The sequence below is a fragment of the Chiroxiphia lanceolata genome, chromosome 21 (genome assembly GCF_009829145.1).
Source record: "Chiroxiphia lanceolata isolate bChiLan1 chromosome 21, bChiLan1.pri, whole genome shotgun sequence".
In the NCBI taxonomy this organism is placed as follows: Eukaryota; Metazoa; Chordata; class Aves; order Passeriformes; family Pipridae; genus Chiroxiphia; species Chiroxiphia lanceolata.
The window spans coordinates 5,800,371-5,811,754 of NC_045657.1; the positions used below are offsets into that span (position 1 = coordinate 5,800,371).

Below are 11,384 nucleotides of genomic sequence, written 5' to 3' on the forward strand. Positions count from 1 at the left end.
ATCCCGGGATGGGAGCGGGAAAGGATTTACCGGGAATGACGGGACACAAAACAGAAGCACTCAGCGGTCAGCGAGGCGAAGGACCCGCGCTCACACCGCGGCCGAAGGCGCCCGCGGGTGCTCCCGGAGGAAAGGCACCGCTCCCGCGCTTGGGAAGGGAAAGCAAAACCACCTCGGGAAGGAGGAGGTGGCTGGGCCCCAAGACTCGGACGGCCCGGCCCAGCCGCTCACACTATGGACACGACAGCCCAAACTCCGGTCACGGCACCGGGAGAGGTTTGCACGAAGTCACCCCGTTTAGTTAGGGAAGCGTTATAAAAATAGTGTTTAAAAAGAAGCGTAGAGGAAGGAGTTTTAGAGTGATGAAGTGTTCACTACACGCTGTTCTGGCAATTCTTTCCAAGCAAGGTGAAAAAAAAAATGCTATCTCTTCCTTTCTTTGGGGAAAGGGCGTTTTAGAGGAGTGCCCCAAACAGCTAAAACAAAGACTGACAGGAAAACAGCCTCTGCTTCCCTAGACCCCTAAAGCAACTTCTGGCCTTCATTCTACTCACTGCCGAAATGTGAATGAATAATTCCAGTCTAGGTCACACAAATCAGTCCTTTGAGTGACCACCGACAACAACTTCATCTCTAGTACCCTCTTGCTTCTACCTGATTGAGGAAGCCACAGTTTCCTGAATTCCAGAGACATCCAGGTAGAGCAGACCTGTCCCTCCCAGGGAAGGCTCATCCTACCCCACACCCAGCACAGTGTCTTGTCGACACCTCCCACCTCAAAGAACTGCTCCCTCAGCCAACCCTGCTGCTTCTGCAGCAGGTCAGGATTGAAAGAAAGCAGAAGTGGAAACATCTCAAGGCTGGAGTAGTTGTTACTTGGTCACACAAGAAAGGAACCACTATTTAAGCATCATCTCATCTCAACAACAACAAAAATAAATCACCAAAAGCCTTTGAGGAATGAAGCCAAGGGATTCATGAGGAGATTCAAAAGCTGGTAATAAAGACTTTTTTTTCTCCCCTCAGTTTTGCTCTTAAAGGAAGGAGAAAGTGTTGGAGTAAAGAATTAAGGTCCCCAGTCACTGAAAAGTCAACTCCTTTCAACAGCAGGACAGAAGTCCTACCACACAAGAGGGAAAAAAGGAGGAATAGAAAGCAGCTTTTTATGTGGGAACCAGCCTGTCTGGGTTTAAAGATGTTCCAAGCTCCCCTCAAAGAACTCAATCAATTTAGCAGCCATAGTCTGGATAAGGCTACAAAATTTATCCCAGAGAACCTTTCCAGCAGCCAAAGCTCTCATCACATCCCTTTAAACCACTGCAGACTCCTTTCTAAGGCAGCTACTGTCACCCCCCCAAGGTAAGGTGCCACAACATGAGCCCTGGGGCACCAAGGAAGGGAGAAGACAGCAAAGCACCCACACTCAACAGCCACCTGCACGTCCCCTCTGCCTTCCCTGAGTGTGTGAAACGCTCCTGCCCAGGCAGGTCACCCCCAGGGCACAAAGCTACTCTGAAAATGTGCAAAGTTCACCACCAAGTAATGCTTTCATCCTGATTTGTCTGCTGCTTCCTCAAGGTTACTTTAAGGAGACCTCCAGCTGTTCAGAGCAGGAACCTCCATGGATGGCCCCACTACCAGTGAGAAAATCCAGCATAAGGATTGAGTCCCCCTGCATTTGCCAGGGGGACTCAAAGTGGACAGCCCAGGCCAGATATTCAGGGAGGTGAGAGCAGAGCTTGTACATGGAATGGGAGAGCTGCAGCAGCATTTAGAGCACTTCTGAGGCAGAAGTGTTTGGAGAAGATCCAATTCTGCCACAGAGTGTGACCCCCTCTGGTTCTACATTTGGAGAGAACCTCCCAGGTGGTTGTTTGGCCACACAAGGTCTGGCCAACAGCCTCCCTAATGCAGGTACCCCGAGAGCTGAGTCCATGGGACCACCTGGAACAGCTCAGAAAGAAGAACATCCATCCAGTGACTAGAGCAGACATTATAGAGCTGTCCTGGTCTACCTATCCCATTTTCCTTGGAGGAAAACTGTACCCTCTAGAAAAGATTGCAGCAGAGAGGGATAGTGTTGCCACAGGTATTAATTACAGATTGCTTTAAACCTTCAGTTGCTCTTGCAACACAGCAGCAACACCTGGCTGCACCTGTGGTACTTGAGCATCTTCTGAAGAGGCAGAGATTGCTTGGGATTGCCAACAAGAACACAGGTACATGCACCAACCTGTCCTGCAGTCTCCCCACACACCTTTGTGAGATTTACAGCAGCCTGTGAAGAACTGGCCTTCAGTGAAGGGAACGACACCAGTAAGAAAAGCTGAAGGCTGCCCACATCCCTCCTGCTAGGGTGACTCTAGGCCAGCAGTAGCTTAAGTAGGTCTAACAAAAGACTGACCTTTAACAAGTTAAACCCATAAATACCAAAGACTGCAGTGTGAAAGAGCCACACAGAGGTGAGCCAGCACAGCACAGAAAGAAAGGGAAAAAGCACACTGGATTAGTGTTCACTAAAGAGATTCTGCACCACCCAAGCACCTGAGTGCTGGCACTGTCTCCCTCTGAGGTTCAGGGTTTCTGCTCAGCTCGACAGTGGGGCAGGTCAGCAGTTCCCTCTGTAGTGTGTCTCAGTCCATGTTCACCTGAGCCTGCTTGACTGTATCTGAAGTACAGCAGGTTTCTCTCAGGAGGAACAAGTGTCCAACTCAGGGCTGATTCCAACAGGACCAGCACACAGCTGTGGATCAGCCCCAGCAGTCACTAATAACAGGTTCTTGTGTAGCTGCTGAATTGTGCCAGAAAAGGACTCTTATTTAGGTCAGAACTGTTACCACATCTCTTCCTGGCAAGAAGTACTTTGAGACAATACCAAGGTTAGTGTGACCAGAGCTCAATGCAGGGTAGTATTATGTGAGCCACTGAGGCAGAAAACCCCAGTGCTGTGCCTGCAATGACACATTTGTCTTTCTGTCTTCATTGCACATGATCAGGTGCCTTTTTCTTGTGTTTCAGGATCCTGATTGTAGCTGGATATGCTCCAGTTCAGAGCCAGGAAAGCAGCCTGAGGCCCCCCTGCAGCAACAATCCTGCTCTAAGGCTGTGCGTAGTAAGGCTTGACTTGGAACTACACTCAGGGATTAAAACCACCAGTCTTGATTTCAGGGAGACCTCGTTGATAAGGCGGTTCTGGATTCAGGCAGTTTGAGTGCACAAAGCCACCAGCTGTCACCATGTCCTCCCATCTCACCTTCCCAAGTCCTTTTCCCAGGCAAAGGGGTCCAATCACCAGAAACTGATTCCATCTTCCTCTTCACACACCTCAGGGATGGCCAAGTGCAGACACGAGGGAGGAGAATCCAGAAGTTACTTGAATGGCAGACAGTGTGACCTCAGTGGAATACATTCTGTTCACAGGAGGAAGATCCTTCTATGTTCACCCACCAAAATTCATTGGACTCAGTCTGTCCTTTCCCCATCCGAAGTTACTCCAAGTGTTACTTCCATGATACAGGAGTCCATCCCTTCAGGGATATGCAGACAGAAGGTTTCTTTCTCTCCAAACTTAAAGTCATTAAAAAAAAATACAAAGAACTGCTTTTGGCAGCAAAGAGGCATTGAGACTTGGAAAAATCTGGAGTGCAGGACCCAAGTAGATGGGGAAGTAATCAGTCTGTGACCTAATAAATAGAGTAGAAGGAAGTCTTCAAGGTGGCCATTAGCCCAAACAAAACCTGAAGTCCTGCAGGGACCACGAAGAGCTTTAGTGCACCACACTCCATGGAGGCATCTCCTGGGATCCACTGCCACAGCTTCTCTGACACCTTTTGTTAGGCCCATGGACTATTTGGAATCCTGAAGTTCCTTTGCCTTCTTCAAAATCAGATGGACATCAGAGATAGGATAATCCTGTGGCAAAGAAACAAAGGGATTTCAGTGACCAGCCAGCACTCCTGGTACAGACTGTTGGACTGAAGCAGAGCAAACCTTGACAACAACATTCTTGGCCTATAATAACACACTGCCACATTCAGTTACTCCCTTAACAGCTACAGTTTCCTGTTTTGTAACTGATCAAACCTCAATACCCTTCAAGGAGGTTTGTTGTTGCTTTACTTTGTCCTCCAAGGGCACAGTAAGCTCGGCTGCCCCAGGGCTCTCTTCATGCCAGACAGCCTTATCAAAGCCAGTATCTTGCACAGCCTCAAGCAGGAACTGGCAGAACCTGAGATATCCAACTGTGCAGTGCAGGCGTTTCCAGCCTCAGGCTCTCACAGATCTTAGAACAAAACCCTCTGGCCAACAAAATGTAAGTGTTACATACGGTTTCACATCTTTGCTCAAAATTATTCAATTTTTTTGCAAACCAAACAAACATTAGAAACCTGCAGTCTGTTTCAATTTCTCTGTAGGCTAGAACGGGTGCACAAGCAAAAGATTCTCCCTCTCATTACTGAGTGTGCTGCAAGACCCCTGCAGATTTTCCTGCATGCAGACATCAGAAACATGGTACTTCTCTTGAGCCAAGCATACCCTTCTGCCTTCTCACATTCCGTCCTCCTCTCTCATAGTACTATTTTAGGACTTTTCAAACTGCTCCCTATGCCCACTATATTTAATCCTTACCTGTAGCAGCCTCATGTTCAGAGTGAAGTCTCCTTCCAGCAACTGGTCCCGGATGAGTCTGGAAAGATGGAAATTATTCCAGCTACTTTTGACTCTTTACAGAGGAACTTTAAAAGCACAGACTATGCTGTGCCCTTATAGAGGTTTTGAAAACACTTTCACTACCTGTGTGAACAGTGACTGTAACCTATTCACCACATGCTTTAATACACACCTACAGAAGACTCAGTGGATTTAGGGAAAGGAGGGAAAGAGGAGAACAAGAGGACTCCCTGTGTACTTACGTCAACATGGCACAACAGACGAGCAGGAGGAAGTCGAAGCGCTTGTCGTCGGCAAAGAGGGAGTCCCAGATCCGGATCACGTCTGGCAGCAGGAACTCTTGGGACAAGAGCAGCGTCAGCCAGCGGAAGGCAAAGAACTGGGGTTTGATGTTCTGCTCTTGCTGTCAGACAGGCACCAGGCAAAGAGTGAATACATGCTCCTGGCCAGCTCCCTACAGGCAAGAGATGCACCCCATGTCTCCATCCCCGTCTCCTCCCTGCTCTAAGCTCCCAGCTCCTCCTGCAGCATCAGCAAATCCTCTGCCTCCTCTGGAGACTCTCCAGACTGAGAGATTTTTAGTGCAGCCATGCTCCACACCTACAGCAAAGCCAGAAAATCCTCCTCTGTCCATGGAGTAAAGGAAGCTTTTCTCCCTAATGGCACTATTTGTGTTAGTTCCGTTAAACCTGCCAAGGAATTGTGAAGTTCCATGTGAACAGCATTCTGTCTGCAAAGCTGCAGCCCTCCCCCGCTAGCAGAGCCACTGTTTGTCAGGATTTCCTCTCCTTCCCAGAAGCCCTGTATTTATCAAAAGGTTTACTATTCAAAAAGAGAAACAAAGATGGATTGCAGTTCACACTGATGGTGAGTAAAACATGCTGTAAGCACTTGCAGCCTGAAACTTTCCTGTTTTCTGATGTTAAATCCAAGGGACCATAAGTTTAAACTTAAGTTCAAACAAGTTCAGGATCCTGCTGACGTTCTCAAGGACCAGCTGCTGCATGGCCAAGACCATTTCCTGTCAGCCAAACATTAAGCAGTTTATTTTCTCCCTACTACATCAGCCACCAGCCAACACTGTGGGTTGTGTCCCTGTCCTGACAACCCATCTTTTGGACTATAAAAGAAATATATCCTAATTTTTACAGATGGAAAAAGATCTCAGTGTGATTTGGTGAAGGTTGAAGCAACAAGAACAGTTTTCCCTTCCAAATCCCCCTTGGACTTTCACACCAAGTGGACTATAAGACTGAAGATGTTTGTAACAAAAGCTGCCTTCTACATGTTCTACAAAACTCCCGCAAACCCAAGGCACTCAGAGACCTTTGAATGAAGGAGAACAGTAGAACTGGTTGGGTGGGATTGTCCAGCTCACTAGATTTCACTTTTCCTTTGGAATGATCTCCATGCAGTTGAAGTCAGTGCTGTCAGGGCAGCCAGTGGCAACAGAGACGTGTGCATGGAGAGGAAGAACGTTTTTTGTTCTGCAGCCTCAAATTCAGAACAACTCTACAGCAAACCCATGTTTTGCCTGATAACCACAAGAGAGTAAAGGCTCCAGCTCAACACAGGTGACCAAGGATCATGGCCAAGTCCCCTGGGATTCCCAGCTGGAAGCTGTGCAACAACCATTGTTTGCTTCCAGAGCCAGGCAGGGGAGGAAGCTTTGCTGTGTCAGCTCACCCTGGGCTCACTCCAAGGAGAGGCTGTTTCAGTTCATAGATAAGAGTCTCTGTGTCCCACAGGCAAAGCCTTCATATCCCCTCTCTGTTCTCTTCAAGCACAGTTTAACAAAACTGGCTGACATTCACTGTTAAGCTCCACTCCTCCCATCCCACCCCAGACCCAGAGAAACACCTGGCTCCTCACCAGTTTCAGATATAGCTCCACATCTTTCTCCTTTAGGGTGGAGTACACCTTCTCCATCTTGTAGGTGATACCACACTGAGAATCATCCAGGCTCTTGATGAAGTTGTCCCGAATTTCAGCCATCAGATTGGTAAAGCAAAAAAAGGTGTCTGCTTCAGCATGTTCTGGGGAAAGAAAGTAAAGTCACAGGGGAAGAAAGGAAGCACCACTGACATAGGAACACAGCTTTAGAACTGTTCCTGCTCCATAATCTTATTGCTGTATTGGATTCAAGGAGTGGATCCCACCAGATCTTGGCTTGCTTGGTCTGGCACAAAGCTCAACAACCATTTTTTGCTTCTTTCTTTTCTAACTAGAAATGTCTACAGAGCCACTGCAGATACAGACCCTGTGTGCAACACAAGGTCTCCGTGACACAAGGTCACAAACCAGTTATCTGTGCCCAAGAACATCATCTGCTCTCCCTGCCACCAGCACACACCCTCAGAGCTTCCACAAAGTAGAACAGGCAAAGTCCTCCCATTCCATTCTTTTCTTACCATGTATATATAAGTATGAGCAAACAAGAGCTTCTAAAGGGATTTAGTGCAGCTTAGATCCAAGGACAACAAACAAACCTCCCCCCATCAAATATCCTCACCTCCCATGACCTCACCACTCCCAGCCCCTTCAGCTCCTACCAATTTGCTTTGATCCCCAAAACTCCTCGTGCCATGCAGAGAACTCCCACTACAACAGCTGTTACTGGGAGTTCAGAAGGGTCCCTCACCTTTCCACTCGCTGTTCGGGTCTGTAGCAAAGGTGTAGTAAAGAGGCCCCACGATCTCATTCATGCCCTGAACGTAGGCTATCCCGGGATTTAGCTTGGCATAGATGAACAGGATCCTCTCCACCACCTCCCAGTGAGCTTCGCAGCCGTTGGGCAGCACTTCGTACTCGCTCAGAGAACTGGGGGTGGTTTTAAGAGGGGAGCTCACCTGGAAAAGAAGGCAAAAACCACAGCTGGATCAGGATAACCAACTGGCACAGATCATTCAGTACACGTGCCAAGCTTGGCATTAAACACACACAGGCCCCAAAAGAATTTGGGCAGTTTGTACCAAAAGAAAGGGGAAGCACACAGGCAGTGGAATCCTAGTGCTGCTGTCCCTGAGGAATGAATCAGCCTGTACAGCAACACACAGTTTCCCTGAATCATTGCACCACGTGATCCCACACAACAAGGAACCAGTGTAGTTCCACTTTGTCAGTAGTGTGAGGGAAGGTATTGATCTGTTGTGGTAGAAACCACCTTCCACAACAGCACATGTGCTGTGACCCTCAGGAAAGAGGGAAGGGACAACAGATATTTCAGGAGATACCGAGCTCTTCTCCTAATTGTAGCTTTCTGAGCTCCAGTGCCTGATGACTATGTAAACTCATAATAAATTCATGGTAAATTAACTCTTCAGTGTTTTTTTTTTTCTATATAGGAGGGCACATGTCAACTTGTGACTGCAACTTCTGGTAGAAGTCATGAAAAAAACCAATCCTTAAAATTAAACACAGCTCTAATTCCCTGCTGTCTGTCACGCACATCGACTGGTCCTACAAGGTGTTCAGTATCTGCTCAGTATCTGCTGGGGTATTTCCTTAATTTCACTGCACAAGCAGAAAGATAAAATAGCAGAAGGAACACCCTTCCCCTTCCCAGTCCCGAGGCCTTGCCCCGTGCCCCAGCACAGCCCCAGCCCGGGGCTCACGTTGGTGACCCCGCTGCGGTTCCGCGCCACCGTCTGCGACTTGAGCGTGGTCTGTTCCACCCGCCGGCGCAGCGTCTCGAACTCGTTCTGGGGGTCCAGGATCAGGAGGCAGGGATAGTCCGTGGGGCGCTGGAAAAACGCCATGTCAGGGTACAGCCTCCTGGGATGGACACAGAAGGAAATCAGGCACGAGGAAGAAGGAGGTGCCCCACGTCGAATGGGAGGCCTGGTTTAATATTAAACTCGGTTTTCAAAGTACGGTGTGTTACCAGAACCTCTCGGGCCTCACACACCTGACATCTTTGTCTATCTGCAGAAGCACCTCGTTATCCTTGAAGTAAGTGTTCCATCGACTGTCTGGATTGGGATTGAGGGGCTAAAGGGAGAAACAACAGAAACAGAACAAGCGTGTTTCACATGTATCAAAATCTTTTCTTGCTGTCCCTCTGCCACAAAGCACCAGCACGGTCCTAGTGCATCAGGGTCATGTTTTTTCTCATATTTTCAGTCCTTTTTCACTTGTCTCAATGATTTTGTTCCCAGGTATCCTGTCTCATGTCAATGAGACTCCTGATTGCAGTTCCAATTCTGTACAATGGAGATGGTTTTTGGACTTGGGGTAAGAATTACCCACCCACCCAGTACTTTGGTGTTCTGGTTATGAGCTACAAATATCCCCTTCTATCTCAGCTCTGAGAATGCTGATTAAGCACCACCCCCGTGCCCAGGAAAAAGGAAATACATATTCCATGAACAACCTGTCCTGTATTTGACCAGTTTCCTAATATGATAAACTTAACTCCCTCCTCCACACCTCCCCCTGCACACTAAGATCTACACAAAGTTAACAACTAACCAAGAAAACAAAAAGCAACATTCCAAGGGATTCAAAGATCACTCTGACCTGTCTGTGTGGTTTTACAGACACACCAGTTTTACACCACCAAAGCTCCAGGGATCAGAAGGGCAGATCACTGAGAGGAGTGAACGTTCAGGGTGGTCATGGAGGCAGCTGTATCATTTTACATTCTCTTCTGATCAGTTACTCCATTCCCTCCTCCCAGACAAACACTCTTAACAGCACTTTCAGAGAAGCAAAAAGCCAAGGGATGCAGGAAATGGTCCATTAAAAAAAAAAGCCAGCAACATTACTAGAAGTAAGTGTGTCTCCTGCCTTTCAGGACACAGTCCAGCTTGACTTTCCTGCCTCTTTTCAATCCTCTGCTCAGATTAACCTGTTCTGAGTCCACTCAAGGACCTGACTTCCCAGGAGAGCCTCTCTTTGCTACAGGTGCCTCTCAGGAGCCTCTCCCTTTCCCTGGGAGACCCACAGCCTGGGCAGGGAGCCTGAAATTGGGGGAGCAGGGACATGTATAGCTGGAAACAGCCCTTTTCAGAGCTATTGGTGCTTTGCCAATAATTCACTCTGAAGGCTCCCAAGATACAAGTGCTGGCACCTGGGAACTTTCAATTCTGCTGGCAAGGGCACAACAGTGGGAACAGAGCCAAGAGCAGCCCAGGGGTCCAGACTCCAGAAAAACAGTTTAGAGCTGTGAGGAATTTTCTGCAGCACAAAGGCTTAACAACACTCACGTGATCTTCTAAGGTCACATCTTCCCTTGAAACACCCAGGTTGGCTTTGGCAATCCCAGGCTGAATAATCATCTCCTTCAGGAACTGGGAATAGAGATCCCTTAAGGAAGAGAAGAGGAATTTGTAATGAGGTAGATAAGGTGAAGGTGAGCTCACAGACAGAGTTTGAACAGATCTCTCTGTCCCATCCTGCTCCTTCTCCTCAGCTGAGTTCAGCTGAAAGGGTCAATCCACCAGGCAGCTGAGAGAACAGCACATTCCACATAGGAACAATTCGTTTTATGAAGGTACTTAATTATTTAAGGACTATTCTTCTTCTCTGCAGACCTCATTAGGAATAAAGAGACAAAGTACCAATGTCCTCACCTCTGTTTCTTCAGCAAAGCACTCCATAAGGCTTTCTCTAAAGGGAGGTAGTTCAGGAGTATCTGCACAGGGGACAGATGCACATGAATCAGTGTTAAATGAGCTGTTACACCTGTAGGATGAGCCAACCAAACATGGGGTGAGAACTGGCTCTCTGAAAATACTGGGAGCTTTCTCCAGTAAGCCAAGCACTTTACCAGAAGTATTTCAGGGACTGGTTTCCAACACAGACCTATTTGCAGGACTGATCAATAGCCAACCCAACCAAAATGCTCTCCCAGCTTAAAAATGAGGCTCTGCTCACATGCAAAGTGCTGATCTCCCCGAATTCTTGCTGACTTCGAGTGGCTTTTAAAGCTCTGGATTGACTGACTGTTTGTTTACGATTTTAAGCACCCAAAGAAACCACTACGTGCGCTTCACCAACCCCAAGAAACAAAAGCACTCGGGGCAAAACCCACCTTCCAGCAGAGGCAGCGCAGCCCACCATCGAAGGGGATTCCTGCGGAACACCAGGCAGAGAAACAGCCACGTTAGCCCATCCCGGCAGCGCTTTTGCTCCCGAGGCTTCCCCAGGGGCGCTCCGGGGTTGTCCAGGTGGGTCCCACGGGGACACTGCACCACCCCAGGGCCGCCGCCGAGCCCGAACCCCCTGCCCAGCCCTCCCTGGGGGCACTCACCGCTGAAGCAGAGCTCGCGGAGCTTGGCCAGGGCCACCGTGGGTTCGCCGAGCACCTCCTGGAAGTCCGCGATCCTGAGGGGAGCGGAGCCGCGCGCGTCACTGAGGGCTGGGACGGGCACGGGCAGAGTCCCCAGAGACCCCGAGCCCCCAGAGCCGCGACCCCCCAGAGACCCTCGGCAGGGAGAGGAGGGGAGGGAGCCCAGCCCCGGCATGGACACGGGCACGGACACATGCACCGACACCGACACCGACACCGACACCGACACCGACACCGACACCGACACCGACACCGACACCGACACCGACACCGACACCGACACCGACACCGACACCGACACCGACCTGCTCTGGTGCAGCCGCGACATGGCGGCCCCGGCGCCCCCTCCCCGCGCGCCGTGAAAAGGCTCCGGCTGGAAACGGGGCCCGGGGGTGTAACGGGACCGGCCCCACCCGTGACC

The 11,384-nt window shown here is 49.3% G+C and overlaps 1 protein-coding gene across 2 annotated transcripts; it reads right to left on the reverse strand.

Annotated features, from left to right (window-relative positions):
* Positions 1-1,017: 1,017 nt before the first annotated feature.
* TBC1D13 (TBC1 domain family member 13) lies at positions 1,018-11,353 on the reverse strand. 2 transcript variants are annotated; one of them, XM_032707979.1, is made up of 12 exons: positions 11,269-11,353; positions 10,925-10,998; positions 10,706-10,746; positions 10,245-10,306; positions 9,879-9,978; positions 8,579-8,661; positions 8,286-8,445; positions 7,313-7,520; positions 6,544-6,707; positions 4,914-5,074; positions 4,630-4,687; positions 1,018-3,912 (listed from the first exon to the last, which is right to left on the reverse strand). In XM_032707979.1, exons 1-12 carry the CDS (start codon positions 11,289-11,291, stop codon positions 3,847-3,849), a joined length of 1,200 nt encoding a protein of 399 aa, XP_032563870.1. In that variant the 5' UTR covers positions 11,292-11,353; the 3' UTR covers positions 1,018-3,846. The 2 variants fall into 2 exon arrangements, with proteins under 2 accessions (XP_032563870.1, XP_032563871.1); XM_032707980.1 differs by lacking the exons at positions 1,018-3,912; positions 4,630-4,687; positions 4,914-5,074 and adding an exon at positions 5,128-5,271.
* Between the last annotated feature and the right edge of the window lie 31 nt (positions 11,354-11,384).

What these genes read in the sequence shown, in the direction of transcription:
- TBC1D13 (XM_032707979.1), bottom strand. Translation starts at nt 11,291, where the DNA reads ATGTCGCGGCTGCACCAGAGCAG. An exon ending in ATGTGACCTTAGAAGATCAC is followed by an intron (nt 8,662 to 9,878) that starts GTGAGTGTTGTT and finishes TTCTCCCTTTAG; the next exon opens with CCCCTCAATCCCAATCCAGA. An exon ending in ACCGCAGCGGGGTCACCAAC is followed by an intron (nt 7,521 to 8,285) that starts GTGAGCCCCGGG and finishes CTTCTTTTCCAG; the next exon opens with GTGAGCTCCCCTCTTAAAAC.